The following is a 21,292-nucleotide window of genomic DNA, read 5'->3' on the forward strand; positions in this document are numbered from 1 at the left end:
CTGCCCTGCCGGGCCTCATTTCCTCCTCAGCACACTGAGCAAAACAGCTCTTTCGTGCTTCTCCCACAGGAGGAGTGCAGGCCCCCACCCCCATGCTGGCTGCACACATGTGACACTGGGGTCTTCCATGAACCCAGTCCATCACGGGGCTGGGCACAGGAACCCACTGCCCTCAAAAGCCTGCCCTCCCCCCTGAGCCACCCTGCCCCCTGAGCCCTCCCAAGCCAACCGTCTACATGGGCGTGGTCCTGGCCCCTAAGAGCCCTCAGACTTGGTCACAGGGGGCAAGCTGGGCGGGGCATTCACACTGCCTCCAGGTCCTCCTGAAAGCCAGCAGAGCAGCGGGGCCCTGTGTTACTGTAAAGAGAAGTCAGTTCTTAGTCCCAGCCTCCTGCCGGCACCCGATGCTGACCGGCCTCTCAGGCAGCGAGCAATGCTGTTTTCAGGAGAGGCACCCTAGAGCCAGAGAGGCCAAGGGGCCAGGGGCGTGGCCCCACCTGTCCCCTAACCAGAGGCGGAGGAGTCTAGACCCTTGCCATCAACACCTGTGAAAGGTGGGGCAGGCCCCAGCCAGCAGCCCCGGCCCAGAGCCTCCTCTCTGCTTCCCCTGCAACTGAAGAGGACAGCTCCACTTGAGGCCTTCCCTCCTCTGTCCCCACCGCAGTGCTGATGGTTGGTGGGGGGCGTACCCTGATGCACTTTGGGTTGTATACAGCCCACCCCCTTGAATGAGGGATTCTGCCTGCTCCTTTTCCTGGCCAACACTCAGCCACTTAGAGCCATGGTGCAGCAGGAAGCTGCCCAGGGGATCCGGCTGACCATGGGGGGAGACCGGCCAGGCCAGCAAGGCGTGAGTACGGCTCTGTCCAAAGGCCACGGGGGCTTGGGCCCTGCCTGGCGCAGCACGCCGTCCCTGCGCTCCATCAGGGAGGTGCTCCCCTCAGAAGATGCCCCTCAGGGACTGACAGTGCCATAGGGAGCATCCGTGCATAGACACAGCAACCTGGGGTGGAAACCAGGCGGCCAGCTCCAGGGATGAGGCGCAGCTCTGCGGACTGTTCTGATTGGCCTGTCTGTCTTGACAACCAGCAAAATCCCTCAGGAATCCCAGCAGCGCGGGCTTGGCTTTTGCAGGGGCTGCACCACGTTGCCACTGCGGGAGTATCTGGGTTTTAAACCGACCCCTCTACATTGCTATCTCCTGTGGCTCCCACAAATAAGGAAACTGAGGCAGACAGGCCCTGTAAGAGTCCTAACCCTGCCCCCTTGGTCACCCCAGGGCACCCCCAGCAGTGACCATCCACACCAGTGGCTCGCTCTCCTCTGCACCCAAAGGTGTCCGCCCGTGCAGGCTCTGCTGAAGGCCACATGAGGGGAAGGTATTAGTGCAGGGGAATTAACACCCCAGGAGTGACCCCCAGCCAAGAAGGGGCCAGAGCAGGTCAATGGTTGCCCGCTTCCTCACCCTCTGGGTACCGGCTCTGGGGTGTGCCCTTCACGGTCACTCCAAAGGTCCCCAGCAAGATGGAGCCCAGCTGCAGGAAGCAGTGGCTGCTCCTTACCTCATCTCTGCCAGCCTCCCTCCCCTTCCCCTCCTCTAGCACCTTGAGATCACCTCCCGAGTAAAACACTGGCACCCCTGGCTCTACTCAGACTCTGTTGGGGGAGAGCCCAGACTAAGACAGGAAAGCCTCACCTCTGGACACACAACTAGTTAGTCTCTGACGGCCATCCTGACGTGGCACTGCCCCTGATGCTGGCCGTCAGATTGACATTTGCACTCACAGAACCTGAGCTCAGCTCTGCGTCATGCGTGCGGGGAACCCTCATTCACTTGGTCGCTTTTGCCGTAGCTTTTGATGTTGCTGGGGGACTTTTTGTTCGCTTGTTAATTTTTGGTGGACACACAGCGGGTGTACATATTTGTGGAGTACATCTCGGTACAGGTGTGCAGTGAGTAATGATCACACCATGGAAAATCGGGTATCTCTCACCTCAGGCATTTATCCTGTGTGTCACAAAGAATCCAGTTACGCTCATTTAGTTATCTGCCCATGCACAGTTAAATTATTGTTGATTACAGTTCCCCGTTGTACTACCAAATACTAGGTCTTATCAGGTCTTAGTTCCTCTCATTTTTTTGTGCCCATTAACCACCCCCTACCGTAGCTTTTGTTGTTGTTGATAGAGTCTCACTCTGTCACCCAGGCTGCAGTGCAGTGGCATGACCTCGGCTCACTGCAACCTCTGCCTCTCAGTTCAAGCATTTCTCCTGCCTCAGCCTCCCAAGTAGCTGGGGTTACAGGTGCCTGCCACCACTCCCAGCTAATTCTTGTATTTTTAGAAGTGTGGATTTCACCACATAGGCCAGGCTGGTCTCGAACTCCTTACCTTGTGATCCGCCCACCTCAGCCTCCCAAAGGGCTGTGACTACAGGCATGAGCCACCTTGCCCAGCTTACCATAGCTTTTTGCCAGCAGCCAGGGAGGCTCCTGACACCCAGTCTGTTCTAGTTCTGTAGATCAGGAGGTTTTCTGGGGGACCAGTATGTGGTCCCAGCTTGGCACCCTGGTGAATGATTAGCAGTGAATACCTCCTTCTCGAAGTTCAGCTACCTGAAGGCAGGGTCTGCTGCTGTGATCCCAGGTGTATCTCAGCCCTAGGATGGCGCCTGGCCTGTGGAGGAGGCTTGGGAAGTGTTTGTTGAACCAGTGAGTGAGTGAGTGAGTGAGTGACTGAGTGAGTGACTGAGTGAATGAGTGAGTGAGCAACTGAGTGACTGAGAGACTGAGTGAGTGACTGAGTGACTGAGTGACTGAGTGACTGAGTGACTGAATGAGTGACTGAGTGACTGAGTGACTGAGTGAATGAGTGAGTGAGCGACTGAGTGACTGAGAGACTGAGTGAGTGACTGACTGAGTGACTGACTGAGTGACTGACTGACTGAGTGAGTGACTGAGTGAGTGAGTGACTGAGTGAGTGAATGACTGCGTGAGTGAATGAGTGAGTGACTGAGTTAGTGACTGAGTGAATGACTGCGTGAGTGAATGAGTGAGGAGTGAGGGAGTGAGTCAGTGAGTCAGTGAGTGAGAAGTGAGTGAGTCAGTCAGTGAGTGAATGAGGGAGTTAGGAGTGAATGAGTGAGTGGGTGAGTGAGTGAGTGACTGAGGAGGAACTGACTGAGTGAGGAGTGAGTGAGTGAGTGACTGAGTGGGTGAGTGAGTGAGTGGGTGGGTGAGTGAGTGACTGAATGGGTGAGTGAGTGAGTGGGTGGGTGAGTGAGTGGTGAGTGAGTAGGTGAGTGAGTGACTGAGTGGGTGAGTGAGTGAGTGGGTGGGTGAGTGAGTGACTGAATGGGTGAGTGAGTGAGTGGGTGGGTGAGTGAGTGAGTGGTGAGTGAGTAGGTGAGTGAGTGACTGAGTGGGTGAGTGAGTGGGTGGGTGAGTGAGTGAGTGAGTGGGTGAGTGAGTGAGTGAGTGGGTGAGTGAGTGAGTGAGTGGGTGAGTGAGTGAGTGAGTGAGTGGGTGAGTGACAGAGTGGGTGGGTGAGTGAGTGACTGAGTGGGTGAGTGAGTGAGTGGGTGGGTGAGTGAGTGAGTGGGTGGGTGAGTGAGTGAGGGAGTGAGTAGGTGGGTGAGTGAGTGGGTGGGTGAGTGAGTGAGTGGGTGAGTGAGTGAGTGGGTGAGTGAGTGACTGAGTGAGTGAGTGAGTGACTGAGTGAGTGACTGAGTGAGTGAGTGAGTGAGTGACTGAGTGAGTCAGTGACTGAGTGAGTGACTGAGTGAGTGAGTGAGTGAGTGACTGAGTGAGTGAGTGAGTGAGTGACTGAGTGAGTGAGTGAGTGAGTGACTGAGTGAGTGAGTGACTGAGTGAGTGAGTGAGTGACTGAGTGAGTGAGTGACTGAGTGAGTGAGTGACTGAGTGAGTGAGTGAGTGAGTGACTGAGTGGGTGAGTGAGTGAGTGTGTGAGTGAGTGAGTGAGTGAGTGGGTGAGTGACAGAGTGAGTGGGTGAGTGAGTGACTGAGTGAGGGAGTGAGTGAGTAGGTGGGTGAGTGGGTGGGTGAGTGAGTGGGTGAGTGAGTGACTGAGTGTGAGTGAGTGAGTGAGTGACTGAGTGATTGAGTCAGTGACTGAGTGAGTGAGTGAGTGAGTGAATGAGTGACTGAGTGAGTGAGTGACTGAGTGACTGAGTTAGTGAGTGAGTGACTGAGTGACTGAGTGAGTGAGTGAGTGAGTGACTGAGTGGCTGAGTTAGTGAGTGAGTGAGTGACTGAGTGAGTGACTGAGTGACTGAGTGACTGAGTGAGTGACTGAGTGAGTGAGTGAGTGACTGAGTGAGTGAGTGAGTGACTGAGTTAGTGAGTGAGTGAGTGAGTGACTGAGTTAGTGAGTGAGTGAGTGACTGAGTGAGTGACTGAGTGACTGAGTGAGTGAGTGACTGAGTGAGTGACTGAGTGAGTGAGTGACTGAGTGAGTGAGTGAGTGACTGAGTGAGTGACTGAGTGAGTGACTGAGTGAGTGAGTGAGTGACTGAGTGAGTGACTGAGTGAGTGAGTGAGTGAGTGACTGAGTGGGTGAGTGAGTGTGTGAGTGAGTGGGTGTGTGAGTGACTGAGTGGGTGAGTGGGTGGGTGAGTGAGTGAGTGAGTGACAGAGTGAGTGAGTGAGGGAGTGAGTGAGTAGGTGGGTGAGTGAGTGGGTGAGTGAGTGACTGAGTGAGTGAGTGAGTGAGTGAGTGACTGAGTGAGTGACTGAGTGAGTGAGTGAGTGACTGAGTGAGTGACTGAGTGACTGAGTGAGTGAGTGAGTGAGTGACTGAGTGAGTGAGTGAGTGACTGAGTGACTGAGTGAGTGAGTGAGTGAGTGAGTGACTGAGTGAGTGAGTGAGTGACTGAGTGAGTGAGTGACTGAGTGAGTGAGTGAGTGAGTGAGTGACTGAGTGAGTGACTGAGTGACTGAGTGAGTGAGTGAGTGACTGAGTGACTGAGTGAGTGAGTGAGTGACTGAGTGACTGAGTGACTGAGTGAGTGAGTGGTGAGTGACTGAGTGAGAGATTGAGTGAGTGAGTGAGAGTGAATGAGTGAGGGAGGGAGGGAGGGAGAAGGAACTGAGTGAGTGAGTGACTGAGTGAGAGTGAATGAATGAGGGAGGGAGGAGGGACTGAGCGAGTGAGTGACTGAGTGACTAAGTGACTGAGTGAGTGACTGAGTGAGTTACTGGGTGACTGAGTGAGTGACTGAGTGAGTTACTGGGTGACTGACTGAGTGACTAAGTGAGTTACTGAGTGAGTGACTGAGTGACTCAGTGAGTGAGTGAATGGGTGAGTGAGTGACTGAGTGAGTGAGTGAGTGACTGAGTGACTGAGTGAGTGAGTGAGTGACTGAGTGACTGAGTGACTGAGTGAGTGAGTGGTGAGTGACTGAGTGAGAGATTGAGTGAGTGAGTGAGAGTGAATGAGTGAGGGAGGGAGGGAGGGAGAAGGAACTGAGTGAGTGAGTGAGTGACTGAGTGAGAGTGAATGAATGAGGGAGGGAGGAGGGACTGAGCGAGTGAGTGACTGAGTGACTAAGTGACTGAGTGAGTGACTGAGTGAGTTACTGGGTGACTGAGTGAGTGACTGAGTGAGTTACTGGGTGACTGACTGAGTGACTAAGTGAGTTACTGAGTGAGTGACTGAGTGACTCAGTGAGTGAGTGAATGGGTGAGTGAGTGACTGAGTGAGTTACTGGGTGACTGACTGAGTGACTAAGTGAGTGACTGAGTGAGTGACTGAGTGACTCAGTGAGTGAGTGAATGGGTGAGTGAGTGACTGAGTGACTGAGTGAGTGAGGCGGGGCAGGGAGCCGGAGCCCTCCGAAGGCCCGTCAGGAGCACCCGATGGTGAATGGCGTCTCTTTTCTTCCGCCCGCAGCTGCTGAACTCCCTGTCTGTGGACCCTGACGCCAAGTGCAGGTATGGCCTATACTTCCGGGACGGCCGGCGCAAGGTGGACTACATCCTGGTGTACCATCACAAGAGGCCCTCGGGCAGCCGGACCCTGGCCAGGAGGGTGCAGCACGGCGACACCCCCTTTGGGGCTCGCAGCCTCAAGCAGGACCACCCCCTGCCGGGCAAGGGGGCACCGCTGGACGCAGGCTCGGCCGAGCCCCCCATGGACTACCACGAGGACGACAAGCGTTTCCGCAGGGAGGAGTACGAGGGCAACCTCCTGGAGGCCGGCCTGGAGCTGGAGCGGGACGAGGACGTAACTATCTCACTGCGCGCTGGCTTGTGGGGCTGGGCTGCGTGGGGGGCAGCCGGGGGGCTGCTTTCATAATCAGAAGGTGTGAGGCTGGTATCTTGTTTTAGCTTTAAGCTGTTCTTACAGAAGACGAGGAGGTCTTCTGAGGGAGCAGTGTGGCTTGGCACCCTGGTGACTGATGAGCAGTGAATACCTCCTTCGGGAGTGAACACCGCTCTTGCTCAGGTGGGGTAGAAATTGCTTTTGAACAGCACTGGGGGCGCCCCGAACCTCTCCTCCAGCCACAGCTGCTCTGGGAGAGGGGCTGGCCTTCGAAGCCGCAACCTTAGGGTCACAGCGTTTCCTGCTTCTGGTCAGCTCCTTTCCTGGGAAGATTTGCCCGATCAGGGGGAGGGAGGACGAAGCTCTCCTGGGAGTCTTCCTGGATGGCATCTGCCCCTCTCTGGGCATCAATTTCCCGTCTGTAGAGCGAGGGGTGGGTCTGGCTGAGCGCTGGGCGTCCCTGGTGCTCCGAAGTCCGTGGCCTTGTACATGGTGTTCTGCAGCCTGTTCCCTAGCAAAGCCTGTGAATCTTCCTAGGAGAAAGATTTCAAGAGATAACAAAAGGGTCCACCCACCTTGCGTGCCCGGCTGCTGTGAGGCCGAGGGTGCGGCTGTGTGCAGAGAATGACTTTAGCTGCCCTGGCACAGCGGTGCTTCCTTCAGCAGCTCTGGGGCTGCTGTGTGCTCCACGGCTGACATCTTAACCTCTCTGTGCACGGGAGCCCTTCCTCCCATGAATAGTGGGGGAAGGGCCCCAGTCTGCAGAGCCATCACGGTGCAGATTAACCGAGAATGAGCAAAGTCTCCAAAACACATGGAAAGCAGAAAAAGTCGTCGGCAAGTTAGGATGCCGTGGCGCCACCTGTGAATGCCGAAAATGAAAGGTGGCGTTGGTTTGATATTTCATCCACAGGCACCGCCGTGTCCTTACGTCACAAATGCTTTTGGTCCAGTGATAAGAATGTCCTTGGTGTATTTAGACCAAAAAGCAGCTTAATTAGGGAACCTGTGTTTTGCAACAAGCAGATATTGCTTTCCCTGAAAAGGATCCAGTGTGCTCCGTGGGGCCTCCCTGGGCCCTGAGCTAGTGAGTCAAGGGGTCTTGTTTAACCTGGGGCATCTGTCTGGGTCTCCTTCCACCTTCTCCCGGCAGGAGATTGTGAGTTCCGCCACCCAGATGGGTGTCTTTGGAGTTTCAAGGCTGTGGCAGGGGCCTTCCAAATTTTGACGTTCAGGAAGCAAAAATTTGATCCCGACAAGGATTCAGAGACTTTCTCCCCGGCTTTGGGGGCAGCAGCTGGGGAACAGGGACTTGGAAGGGAAGCATGTCCTGCCCAGCTTTGTCTTAGAGAGGCGAGCTGTCGATTCCTGCTGGGTTTTCACCTGGTCCCTCCCGCCAGTCCTGTGGATTTCAGAACAATACAGCTACGATACAGGGTTTGTTTCAGCGTGTCAGCTTATAACTGAAGGAATCGGCTCCGTCAGGGGCACAAGAGACCAGGGAAGCTTGGGGGCCGAGGCCGCTCTCTGGGAGGTGACGCTGAGGGAGCTGGGTTTTGAGCTCCGTGGTCCTTGTGCCTCGTCTGTTTCCCAAGGGGCTGACGCTCCAGCCCACCCTTCCTTCCTGACTACAACTCTGAGGTCTTGCGCTCCACAGAACCTTCTGGGGTCTGGTCATTCTGACTGACTTATGCCAGATCCCAGACTTCCCACTTCATCCTGGTGGAAAGGCTGGGCCTCAGTTTCCCCATTTGTAAAATGGAGATAGCAAGAGTATCTGCATCACTGAGTGATCATAAGTAACCTTTGCAAAGTGCTTAATTCAGAGTCTGTCGTGCGGCAGGTCCTTGGCTGATATTGTATCGTGTAGTACAGCAGCAGTTAGGGCCAGAAAAGGCCCTTTCTCGTTAAATAGGATCTCATAAATATCTTTTTAAACATTTCATCTTCTTTATCATGACTTTGAAATAAAAAACTAAACATAAGGACATTGGCTGCTGTCACCAAAATAATCTACTTTTTACCAGTGAAATGACCCCAACATTTCCTTGGTAATTTGGCTCGAGAACTAAGAGGCTTTTCAGCAGTTGGCCTGGCCATGTTTAAGAAGAAACCACGAGGCCAGGCGCGGTGGCTCATACCCGTAATCCCAGCACTTTGGGAGGCTGAGGCAGGTGGATCAGGAGGTCAAGAGATCGAGACCATCCTGGTCAACATGATGAAACCCCGCCTCGACTAAAAAACATACAAAAATGAGCTGGGCATGGTGGCGCGTGCCTGTAATCCCAGCTACTCGGGAGGCTGAGGCAGGAGAATTGCCTGAACCCAGGAGGCGGAGGTTGTGGTGAGCCGAGATTGCGCCGTTGCACTCCAGCCTGGGTAACAAGAGTGAAACTCCGTCTCAAAAAAAAAAAAAAAAAAAAGATGAAACCACGATTGCAGGGTAGATGCGTTCATTCAAGTTTTCAAAGAGTTGAAGTTGAGATGTTCCCACATCCCTGCTGGAGGCTCTCAGATCATAAACTGTTTTATGAGGGCTTCCTGGAAACCCCGGAGCTCTCGTCTGAGCTGCACCAGCCCCCAGGGCTGTTGGAAGGAGCCACGGTTTGGGCCGCCTGTTGCCTTCCCTGCTCTCCTGGAGATGGGCAGAGCCAGATCTATTAAAAGGTTGCTTGGGTTCCTGCAGCGTCTGAGGTGTGTGCCGGCCCCTGCCAGCATGGTTAGCAGACAGAGCTGCAGCCGTGTTCATTTCAGCGGGGAGAGGCACTCTTGGGAATGAACCTTTCCCGGAGGGTGCTCAGATTACAAGGAGCAAAGGGTTTGCAATTTTGGAAACAAGATTGCCTCCAAGAGAGCCCAGTTGCACAATCTTACCCAACTGGAAGCAAAATTCAGGGCTTATGTGAGCTTTCCTGGGGCGAAAGATCTGCAGAGTCTGTCAGATACTCGCACGCTCTATGAAACCCTCCCCCTGAATGAAGACTGGTTGCTTTGAAGCAGGTCATATTTAACAGCGTCCCCGGCCTCTACCTGGCCAGTGGCACCACCCACCTCCCTCCCTGAGTTACAAAAACAAACCAGGAATGTCCCCACACATTGCCAGTGTTCATGGGGGCAAAACCGCCCCCAGTTGAGAATCCCGCTCTGAAGGCGGAAGCGGACCTGGAGGGAGAGACAGAGGGACAGATCAGCAAGCAGGTCCCCTGGGGGGTGCCAGCCACCTCCAGGACTGTCCGCTGCGGCCAGGACAGGCAGCCTCTCGGAGGTCACCGGCTGTGCAGGTGTGACCTGGCCTTAGTTCCTGGAGTGCCCGTGGGAGTGACAGTCTGTGTCGCTCCTGGATGAAGTGTGCTGTAAGCCCCACACATCTGTGAGCAGCCCCCAGCCCCCGTGTGTGCATCCTCACTGAGTCGGGAGGTTCATTGTGTCGAGACATCTCAAGGCGACCTGGAAGACCGGCCTGGCTGACTGCACAATGGGACCGGTTTTTGGAGACCCGGTAACAGCTATGTCGTGCCCTGCACCTGCCATAGCAAAGGGCCACAGGCTGGGGGCTTAAAATCACACAAATGGATGCTGTCGTGCCAGCAGGGCCGTGCTCCCTCTGAAGCTTCCAGAGGAGGGCCCTTCCTGCCTCTCCCAGCTCCTGGGTCTCCAGGTGTCCTTGGCTAGTGGCTGCATCACTTTGATGTCAGCCTCTGTGGTCACTCGGCCCTCTGTTGTGTGTCTCTGTGTGTCCGCTTCTTGTAAGGACACCAGTCACTCTCCTTAGGGCGAACCCCTACGCCTTTATCTGAACTCCATTACAAAGCCCCTGTTTCCAAGTGCGATTCACATCGGTAGGCCCCAGGAGATAGGACTTGATAGTGTCTTTGTAGGGGACGCCTTTCAGCCCATTCCTGTAGCTGAGATGCTGCACGAGGCAGGTCATCCGGAGTGGGCTGCCTTGGATGGGGCAGGCTGGAGCCAGGGGGTAGCAGCATGGGGCAGGGTCACGGCTGAGGGCCAGGGTGGGCCGGATGGTCTGAGAGAGTGTGACAGGCTCCAGCCTTGTCCTGGTCTGCCTCGCTGCAGGGTCCAGGAGGCACACAGGAACCCCCAGCGTTGTCAAAATGCAGGCTCTGGCTCAGCTGATCTGGGGGACCCAGCTCCTGGGGCGGCTGAGGCGCAGTCCTGCTCAAACCGTGCTTTGAGGTGTGAGGAGTGTGGGAAGGGCCTTTGGCGCAAACTGGGAGAGGCCTCCTCAGAGCAAGACCCCAGCGTCCACACAAGCCCTGGTGCACCGTGTGATACCCGGAGCCTGTGCCAACTCCAGCGAGCCTATAGCCATCGGAGGGCGAAGCCATGTCCCAGAGAGACCTGGGGGTGGGTCAAGAAGGCAGGAGCGCTTAGATCACAGGGTGGCCTTCAATGTGGGTTTACAGGAGGAGCTCAGAGGTCCCAGGACAGCTCCGAAGGGCAGGAAAGGGCAGGAAGAGAGAAGCGCTCCAAGGCAGGGGCCAGAGCTTCAGGATCTCTCCCCTCTCGCTCCCTCTCTCCCCTATTCTCTCTCTGTCTCCCTCTCTGTCTTATCTCTCCTCCTCGCCTCTTTTTCATCTCTGCCTCTGTCTCTCTCTCACTTCTCTCTGTCTCTCTGTCTCTCTCTCCCTCCGTCTCTGTCCTTCTTTCTCTTTTCCTCCCTCTAAGTCTCTCTCCCTTCTCTCGGTCTCTTCTCCCTCTCTCTCCCTTCTCTCCTCTTTCTTCCCCTCTGTGTCTCTCTCTTTCTTCCTACCTCCCTCTTTTTCACTCTACCCCTCCCTCACTTTCTCTCTCTCTCTTCCTCTCTGTCTCTCATTCTCCCTCCCCCCTCCCTCTCCATCTCTTTCCCTCTCCCTCCTCTTCCCTCTCCATCTCTTTCCCTCTCCCTCCTCCTCCCTCTCCATCTCTTTCCCTCTCTCTCCTCCTCCCTCTCCATCTCTTTCCCTCTTCCTCTCCCCTCCCTCTTTATCTCTTTCCCTCTTCCTCCCCCATCCCTCTCCATCTCTTTTCCTCTCCCTCCCACTCTGTCTCTTCATCTCTTTCCCTCTCCCTCCCCCTCTGTCTCTCCATCTCTTTCCCTCTCCCTCCCCCTGTCTCTCCATCTCTTTCCCTCTCCCTCCCCCTCTGTCTCTCCATCTCTTTCCCTCTCCCTCCCCCCCGCTCCATCTCTTTCCCTCTCCCTCCCCCCTCCCTCTCCATCTCTTTTCGTCTCCCTCCCCCTCTGTCTCTCCATCTCTTTCCCTCTCCCTCCCCCCTCCCTCTCCATCTCTTTCCCTCTTCCTCTCCCCTCCCTCTCCATCTCTTTCCCTCTTCCTTCCCCATCCCTCTCCATCTCTTTTCCTCTCCCTCCCCCTCTGTCTCTCCATCTCTTTCCCTCTCCCTCCCCCTCTGTCTCTCCATCTCTTTCCCTCTCCCTCCCCCTGTCTCTCCATCTCTTTCCCTCTCCCTCCCCCTCTGTCTCTCCATCTCTTTCCCTCTCCCTCCCCCCTCCCTCTCCATCTCTTTCCCTCTCCCTCCCCCCTCCCTCTCCATCTCTTTTCGTCTCCCTCCCCCTCTGTCTCTCCATCTCTTTCCCTCTCCCTCCTCCTCCCTCTCCATCTCTTTCCCTCTTCTTCCCCCATCCCTCTCCATCTCTTTTCCTCTCCCTCCCCCTCTGTCTCTCCATCTCTTTCCCTCCCCCTCCCCCTCTGTTTCTCCATCTCTTTCCCTCTCCCTCCCCCTCTGTCTCTCCATCTCTTTTCATCTCCCTCCCCCTCTGTCTCTCCATCTCTTTTCATCTCCCTCCCCCTCTGTCTCTCCATCTCTTTTGGTCTCCCTCCTCCTGTCTCTCTGCCCCTTTGACAGCCATGGTTAGCTTCCAGGGTTCTCATTAAAGGGACGAAAGAAGATTGTTTTGTCCCAACATGTTTTCTCGCAACTAAGACCCCTTAGCCTTTTTGAAGTCCAGCCTCAAAGCCTGCTGGACGTTATTTATGTTTGTGGGGTCACTGCGGAGAACACCACACACTGAAAACTTGGCTGTGTGTGCTGGGGGGGTGGCTGAGTCCCCCATTGCCCTGATGTTGAACCTGACCCAGGCTTTGGTAGGTCCTGTGAAGGCCGTGGACACTGGAAGCCTATGAAAGTCTGTTTGCTTTCATGTCGCTGCCCAGGGCTCAAGCCTGCACCCCGCTGGCTCGCCGCTGGCTGTGCGCATGCGCCCCGTGGCGGGCAGGGCCGCTCTTGCAGCATCCTTTCCCCATCTTCGCGGGTGCTGCTTTTGAAAAGCAAGTGAGGGCGGACTCCATGGGAGAAGCGCTGCTGCTTTCAGACAAAGCCCAGGGCTGGATGCGCGGGGGTGGAGACGCAGCCTCTGAGCTCCCAGTGTGGGTTCAGACCCGGCTCAGCCCCCCTGAGAGCCAAGTACATGGACATGAACTCAGATCAACCACTTCGTGGCTGAGCAACCCTGGGCAAGTGGCTTCCCCTCTCTGGGTCTCAGCGTCCCCATCTGTAAAACGGAGGTGATGGTGTGACCTTCCTCGTGGAGACGGTTAAAGTTCATCCTGGAGCCTGCACAGGGACAGAGCTGGCCGGTGCTGGCCGTAAACCCCCATCAACCGCAGGCCTGGGACGGAGCCCACTCCTCACAGCTCCCGGGGTCTGGCCCTGCTTCCGCCAGAGGAGAACCACAAGTGCCCCTCAGAAGAGAAGGGTCTCCCTGCCTGTGGACACCCCACCCCTGTCCGCCTCCAGGAAGGGTGGTGGCAAGGTTGCCCTGGCCTCAGGACAGGGAGAGGCAGCCACTTGTCCCCATTTCCCATGGGGGCCTTGTGGATGTGGGCTGGTGTGGGAGGCAGTCCTGGGGCTGCGGTTACTCTTGGCAGGTCCTGGGCACTGGCAGGGCTGGGGAGAGACCCTCATAGATTCTAGCATCAGGGGTGGGACCTACAATTTGAGGAGTCTCAGGTCTAATCCCAGCTTCTCAGCACAAATAAAAGCAATAAACATGCTCATGAGACTGGTTAGTTCCCCACCCAGTGCGGGCTTCCTACCAGAACCGTGAGCAGGTGGGGCAGAAATGCCATCCTGGCCTGAGAGTGGCACCTCTGGCCTTTGAACCTGGCTCTGACCTCATCCACAGGCTCTTTGCCCTAAAGCTTACAGTCCCCGTTCCCCGTCCCCAGGAAGGAAGAATGCGCCCCTTGCACAGTGGGATGTAAGGACCTCCAGTCTAGTCCTGAAGCGATTTCTCCACTCTTAATTCCACTGTTACAGATTTCTTTGGCCCCTAAAGATTTTATGCCTCCCCAGTCTTCAGTTGAGGACAACTTTTTATCACTGCCTGATTTTCTTTTTCTTTTTCTTTCTTTTTTTTTTGAGATGGAGTTTTTGCTCTTGTTGCCCAGATTGGAGTGCAATGGCACAATCTCTGCCTCCCGGGTTCAAGCAATTCTCCTGCCTTATCCTCCCAAGTGGCTGGGATTACAGGCATGTGCCACCACGCCCAGCTAGTTTTTGTATTTTTAGTGGAGATGGGGTTTCTCCACGTTGGTTGGCTGGTCTCGAACTCCTGACCTCAGGTGATCTACCTGCCTCAGCCTCCCAAAGTGCTGGGATTACAGGAGTGAGTCACCGTGCCCAGCCCACTGCCTGATTTTCTTTAGGCTTGTCTTGGTTTCATGGAAACATATTTATTTTAAAGTGAATTCAGGGCCAGGTGCAGTGGCTCACGCCTGTAATCCCAGCACTTTGGGAGACCAAGGCAGGTTGATCACCTGAGGTCAGGAGTTCAAGACCAGCCTAGCCAACATGGCGAAACACCATCTATACTAAAAACACAAAAATTAGCCAGGTGTGGTGGAGTGTGCCTGTAGTCCTAGCTAATCAGGAGACTGAGGCAGGAGAATTGCTTGAACCCAAGAGGCGGAGGTTGCAATGAGCCGAGATCACACCACTGTACTCCAGCCTGGGTGACAGAGTGAGACTCTGGCTCAAACAATGAATAAAGTGAATTCTGTACCTTTTATTAAATTCATATTTTTAAAGTGACCCCAGGACCATCACTGCACTGCTCTGCCCCGGGGCATCCCGGCCGCTGCGGTGAAATCGTTGCCACTCTGGCTGCGGTTCTGAGGTCCTCATCTGTGTCCAGGCCTGTGGTGTTCTCGGGTCATGTCCTTCTGCAGTTCTGCAAGTTGGCTGTTACCCGTTGCTGGCTTGAGATCAGCCACGGTGTGGTCTTTACACCACAGGAATCCGCCGATGCTGCAGATCAGGGTCCCCTTACCCCCAGCGGAGCCGCTCCCCAGCCGCGCCCTGCACCAGCCCCTGCGTCTCCCTGTCTTTGGCGGGGTTGAGCATTTCCCAACATGTCTGTTGAGTTTTTCGTTCTTTTTACGATCTCTTTTATTTCTAGGAGTTCCACTTGGTTCTTTCCCAAGGCAGCCGTGTCATGTTTTAATAGTTTCCTGTCCTTTGCGCTTTTCTATCTTGAGGTTTACATCTTTGAACGAGGTGAGCACAGCTGATTTATTACCCAGCTCATCCTTTCCTAATCCCAAGCTGAGTGGGCTGATTTCTGCCTCGGTCACTTCGGCTGGTTCTCCTCCCAGGGCTGTCTCTTGTCCTGGTGGGGGCGGGTCTAGTTCTCTCGTCTGCTGGTCTTTGACCTCGTATTATCTGTGGGGTTTCCCAAAGCCTGGGATGAAGGTGATCTCATCCAGAAAGGTTTCCAGCGTTGTAGACGGGATCTGCCTCGAGCCAAAGCCAGTTTTTGTTGTAGTTGTTGTTTTGTTTTTTAAAGAAAGCATCTTTGATGGGTTTATTGGTCCATTACTTTAAGTTAATTGAAGTAAAGAAACTTTAAATTTACAAGCTAATATTTATCAAGCAATACAAATTCTTTTGTTGACCTCAAAATGTAATATGAATTCCATAGTAAACAACAATTTTTTTTTTTTTTTTTGAGACGGAGTTTCGCTCTTGTTACCCAGGCTGGAGTGCAATGGCACGATCTCGGCTCACCGCAACCTCCGCCCCCTGGGTTCAGGCAATTCTCCTGCCTCAGCCTCCTGAGTAGCTGGGATTACAGGCACGCGCCACCGTGCCCAGCTAACTTTTTGTAATTTTTAGTAGAGACGGGGTTTCACCATGTTGACCAGGATGGTCTCGATCTGTTGACCTCGTGATCCACCCGCCTCGGCCTCCCAAAGTGCTGGGATTACAGGCCGGGCACACTTATACACAGATACATGAAAAAAATGGACAAAAACCTCATGCTAGCATCAAAAAGTCAACAAAAACGACTGTTTTTCCAACCAAAGCCACAGTTCGAGGCACCCAGGCCCTGGCAGGCGCTGTGGCTGTAGGGGCCAGAGCTTCTTAGGGTGGGCTCCACTCCTCCTTTTCCTTCCCTTTCTCTCCTCTTGCTCTGCTGGACACCCGTGTCGGTTTGTGGTCTCTTAGGAAGCGGGCCACACGGCAGGAGAGGAGTGGCGGGCGAGCATTCCCTCCCGACCTCTGCCTCCTGCCAGATCAGCAGCGACATTCGATTCTCAGGGGAGCACAAACCCTGTTGGGAATGGCGCATTCGGGGGATCTACAGTACGTGCTCGCTCCTTGTGAGAATCTAATGCCTGATGATCCAGGTGGAACAGTTTCGGCTGGGCGTGGTGGCTCACACCTGTAATCGCAGCACCTAGGGAGGCTGAGGCAGGCAGATCACCTGAAGTCAGGAGTTCAACACCAGCCTGGCCAATATGGTGAAACCCCATCTCTACTAAAAATAGAAAAATTAGCCAGGCCTGGTGGCATGTGTCTGTAGTCCCAGCTACTTGGGAGGCTGAGGCAGGAGAATTGCTGGAACCCAGGAGGTGGAGGCTGCAGTGAACTAAGATCACGCCACTGCAATCCAGCCTGGGCGACAGCATCGCCCACCCCAGCACCGTCCTGTGGAAAAATTGCCCTCCATGACCCCAGTCCCTGCTCCCAAAAAGACTGGGGACCGCTTTTCAGACCGTTTCTCGTTTCTTCTCTTGTGAAGCATTCTTTACTGTGCACCCTGGGAGGGTTGATCTGAGCCATCCACCACCTTCAGCAGAAGCAGGAATGTGAAACGGTATTTCTGCTGACTTACCCACCGTGTATTTCTTTAACAAGACATCACCGAGCAGGCCTAGGGCCAGACGCTGCGGCGAGGGCTGGGGTAAAAGTTGCCCACAGCCCAGTCCCTGCCCATGCTCAGGAAAGAGCAGGGCGCCGGATTCACCCATGGAGCTGCATTCCTCGGGTCCTCAGCTCGCCTGAGACTCCAGTCTGGAGACCGTGTCAGGATGATGTGGGGTGCGCTGCTCCAGAGACAGCCCCTCAACTGTACTTCATAGCGGCGTCCGTGCCATGGGAGCCAGGTCTTCCTGTGCAGCAAGGACGTGCTCGGCAGTAACCGCAGCGTGGGAAACTGCCACGCAGACCCGTGCCCAGGGACTGAGAGCATCGTGTGCCCTCTGGAGCCGTGCAGGTGGAGGGTAGGAGTGAGCTTTGCAGGGTCAAGGTCAGGCTGAGATCCCCTTCCATGTGTACTGCTCATGGGCCCGGGACGAGGGGCTCCAGGCCTTCCCCACCCCCTCATCCGTATTTACTGATGTGGCCACACCAACAGCTACCAAAAGGTCAGAGAGAAGGTGGATGGAGTCTGAAAGGCGGGGCCGTCCTTGACTGTGCACAGTAGGCACTTCGTAGAGTCGGGCGCCTTCCCTCTTCCTTCTCCCTTCCTCAGTGGCTGTCGTTGAGCACCTGTTCGATGGCCAGTGCTGTTGTCCGTGCTAGGGACACGTCAGTCAGCTAAACACATAAAACTGGCTCCAGACCCAATGTTCCAGCTCCTATCCGTGCTGGAAACTGGTGCCAATGGAGAGAGGTGGCAGATGCCAGGGCTGCTGAAAAGTTGCCTGGTCATGAAGGGCTGATCAGGGATGCGGCACTGGGCATCACGTGCCCCAAAAGCCTATTTATGGCAGAGAATGTGACCCCCTTGGGGCAGCCACCAAGGCTCCTGGTGTCTGGCCCCCAGTCCGGCAGCAGGAAGGTTACACCACAGCAGCCCCACGTCCTCGTGGACAGACAGGGTTAGAAAAGGCCCGTGTCCTCCCGATGGGGCTGCACCATGGCCCACAGCCTGGCTGTTCTCCTCCTTGGTCATTGAGGATGCTGAGAACAGAGAGATGGGGATTTGCCCAGGTGTTCTATGATGCTCGAGGTCCTCTGGGTGTCAGCCCCACTGATGACAGGGCTCCTACACTTTCCCCTGCATCCAGTGACCCAGCAGCCTGGGCCGCAGTGCACACACCTGTGATTCCTGCCCGACGCAGGAGATGCTGCCTGGGGAGGCCTCTCTCAGTAGCACCCTGACCCTCAGGTTTCAGCCCTCCAGCACCCTGACCCACTGATTAAGGGTCGGACGTCCACAGTGAACAGTGCCCTCCAGAATATGGAGCAGCCTGTAGGACTAGGGTGAGTAAGGAAAGAAACCAAGGGCGACCCGAGAACCACCCAGGTCTGATCTTTAGGGGTGCAAACTTTCAAATCTTCTGGCAATTTTGAGCCCACACTCCAGTTGCAGGGAGTCGCATGCGTGGCCACAGTCGGGTGATGGAAGTCACCTGGGGCCACCGTGCAGACAGAGGGTCTAGGCCCTCAGGCCACAGAGACTGCAGCAGGGACCCCTCAGCAAACCTGTCCGCTGTGTATCCTCCACGGGGGACTCACTTGTCCTTCCTGTTTGTGATTTTCTTCTTCCTTCTGAAACAAAAATGCCGGAAGGAATTCCAGGGAAGTCAGAGTTCTTTTGGGCTGCACTCGGAGGGAGATCTTAGTCCGTGTGGTTAGTCTCTGCACCAAGGTGAGCATCTTCTGCCCCCTCTGACTGGGGGCTATTTGGGGGACCTGACTCTGTCCCCTCACAGAGCCCTGTGGTCTGGCCAGGTGGTGCCTCCCCACCCCCACAGCTGTGGCTCTCAGCCCAGTAGGCTCATGAATCTCAGAGACCCCAGCTTGCCCGGGCATGCTGGTTCACGCCTGTAATCCCAGCACTTTGGGAGGCCAAGGCAGGTGGATCATCTGAGGTTAGGAGTTCGGGACTAGCCTGACCAACATGGAGAAACCCGTCTCTACTAAACATACAAAATTAGCCAGGCATGGTGGCAGGTGCCTGTAATCCCAGCTACTCAAGAGGCCGAGGCAGGAGAATTGCTTGAATCCAGGAGGTGGAGGTTGTGGTAAACTGAGATCACACCATTTCACTCCAGCCTGGGCAACAAGAGCAAAACTCCGTCTCAGAAAAAAAGACCCCAGCTTGAGGGGCCAGAGTTGGGGCAGAAAACTCCTCAGAGTGCTGACTGGGGGCAAAGGGGATACAGCTATCTCTCCCAGTGTCCTTCTGCTGGGGACAGGCTGTGGTCAGGCTGGGCACCATGCTTTAAAACATCCCACATGTGTTTTTCCCTGAACTCGTCCCATGACCCCTTTCCCGAATCCTGCCAGATGTTTCCGGGGAGGGACCCCGTTGCTCTCGTAAACAGGGGTGCATGTTTTCCCAGGGCGGCCAGCAGCAGGCACCGGTTCCTTGACCACCGTGCAGAAATCTTCATGGACTCAGAGGAATGTATTTTGGGTCTTTGCGTGCGAGTGAGCAGAGCCCAGAAATAAATCTGTGCCTGTAACAGGAAAAGACAGGCTCTCCTGCACGTGGGCTGTCTTTGCTCGTGACTCAGAGGTGCCCCATGGAGCCAGCACTGTTCCTGTGGGTCATGAGGATGGAAGACCACCACCTCTCCAGCCTCAGTGCCTTCCGTGGCCCCCCAGCGCTGAGGAGGCAGCTTCAAGCTTCTTGGCCGAAGGAGTCCATGCTTACGCAGGCGGGGACTCAGCTGGACCAGGGCTGCTGAGAGCACCAGATGCTCCCCTGCTGGGAAACAGGTCTTGTAATGCCCAGTTTGTGATGAGGACATGGAGGGTCAGAGAAGTTAAATCACTTTGCGGAAACCACACAGGGCCAGGGCAGGATTCCAGCCCAAGCCACCCCGTCCCAGACCTCTAAGCACAGTGCCCACTCAATCTGCCTCTCGCGGGCTGCAGAAGGGTCTGGGCTCGTCTTGACGGAGCCCCTGGCGCTGCCTCCTCCAGTTCACGCTGAGATCGTCAGTTCTCAGAGGGAGCCCAAGCCCACACCTTATGTCTTTCCGCCCTGGGCTCCCCACAAGGGTCTTCACACCCCACACTGTCCAATCACTGTGCCTGGGGTGGCCTGGTCCTGCTGTCTCTCTGAAGCAGCCTCAAGCCTGCGCTCCTGGGTCCACACTTCTGCTCCCCTAACCACTGGGGCAGGCCCCTGCACAAAACCAACCACCCTGAACCCCAACCTGCAGCTTCAGGGAGGGAGAAGGGGCTGAGCGGTGGCCCCGATCCACAGGCGCCAGGAGCATGCAAACGCGGCCTTGTTTAGAAGAAGGGTCTTTGCAGAGGGAACGAAGTTAAACATTTCTGGATGAGATCATCCTGGATTTAGGGTGGCCCATAAATCCAATAGCAGAGACTGGCAGAGGGAGATTCCAGACACAGTGAGGAGAGGAGGCCATGCCACCAAGAAGCCAGCAGCTGGAGCGACGTGGCCACAGCCAGGGAGCGCCAGGAGCCCCCAGAAGCTGGAAGAGGTAGGAAGGATCCTCTCCTAGGGCCTTCAGAGGGAACACGGCCCTAGGGACACTTTGTGGACCTCAGGCCTCCAGCGCTGAAGGAGAATAAACCTTTGTAGTTTTAACCCACCCACTTTGGGGTCACATGTTACAGCAGCCACACGAGGCTCCCACAATGGTTAGCATGGCACACACCTCAGGGCCTCAGTTTCCCCAGCTGCGAAATGAGAACAAGACTGAACCCGCCTCACAGGCTTGCGGTGAGGATTAAATAAATTGATAGCCACGGCAGGTATGCAGCAGCCTCCATCGACAGGACTGTTGCTATTACCGTATGATTGTTCTTCATTCATTCTTTCCGTAAATACATGTGGAGTGGCCGCCCTGAGCCTGCTGTGGACAGCAGGGCAGCACAGACGAGGCCTGAGCGGTGGTGCTGGGGAGAGGATGGCGTAGGGCAGGCCTCGTGGATGCAGCTGTGGGCCTGACCGTTAGCATAAGACACCACAGGTGGCTTCGGGAGGAGTGGCCAGACAGGACTCACCCCAAACCCATTTGCTTTCCGGTCAGATCAGAAAGAAGCATGGGATGAAGCTGGGGCGTCAAGGAGTGTCTCCCTTCCTCGGCGCGTCACCTGAGGTGCTGGGGCTCCTCCTTTTTAACGCTCTCTGCTGGACCTGGAAGCCTCGCCTGGGTCCCTGGGACTGTCACGTTTACAGGTTTCCACCAAGGCTCTCGCTGGGTGCATTTACTTGAACCATTTCAGATTTTGTTTACTTAAAACTCTTCCCGAGGCAGGCGGATCGCCTGAGGTCAGGAGTTGGAGACCAGCCTGGCCAACACTGAAACCCCATCTCTACTAAAAATACAAAAATTAGCCAGGTGTGGTGGTGGGCGCCTGTAATCCCAGCTACCCAGGAGGCTGAGGCAGGAGAATCACTTGAACCCAGAAGGTGGAGGTTGCAGTGAGCTGAGATGACACCACTGCACTCCAGCTTGGGTGACAGAGCGAGACTCTGTCTCAAAAAATCAAAAAATGATTTAAAAAAAACAAAAAAACTCATCCCCAAGTGACTTTGGCTTCATTGTCACTTGGGGATGAGTTTTTGCTTTTTGTCCACAAGCTACAATGAACCTATGTACTTGTGTCACACACTCAGCCTGTCGTCGGCAAGGGGGCCCAGAAGCAAGGTCAGTCCCCGAGCCTGCAGCTGGTCACTCTGCACCCAGAGCAGATGAATGGGGTCCCGCCGCCACTCGCTCTTGCTCCCGCCGGCTCATCCATTTTTGCCAAGACTTTCTGTCCGTTCCTTTAAGTCTCA

The 21,292-nt window shown here is 55.3% G+C and overlaps 1 protein-coding gene across 7 annotated transcripts in view; it reads left to right on the forward strand.

Moving 5' to 3' along the window:
- The window catches only part of ANO1 (anoctamin 1), a 202,224-nt gene that overhangs the window by 95,514 nt on the left and 85,418 nt on the right, over positions 1–21,292 (forward strand). For all 7 annotated transcript variants that reach the window (XM_035263624.3, XM_035263628.3, XM_035263627.3 and 4 more), the window contains exon 3: positions 5,911–6,243. In XM_035263624.3, the coding sequence (XP_035119515.1) occupies positions 5,911–6,243 (333 nt within the window). The remainder of the gene's footprint in view (positions 1–5,910; positions 6,244–21,292) is intronic.

The sequence above is a fragment of the Callithrix jacchus genome, chromosome 10 (genome assembly GCF_049354715.1).
Source record: "Callithrix jacchus isolate 240 chromosome 10, calJac240_pri, whole genome shotgun sequence".
Classification (NCBI taxonomy): Eukaryota; Metazoa; Chordata; class Mammalia; order Primates; family Cebidae; genus Callithrix; species Callithrix jacchus.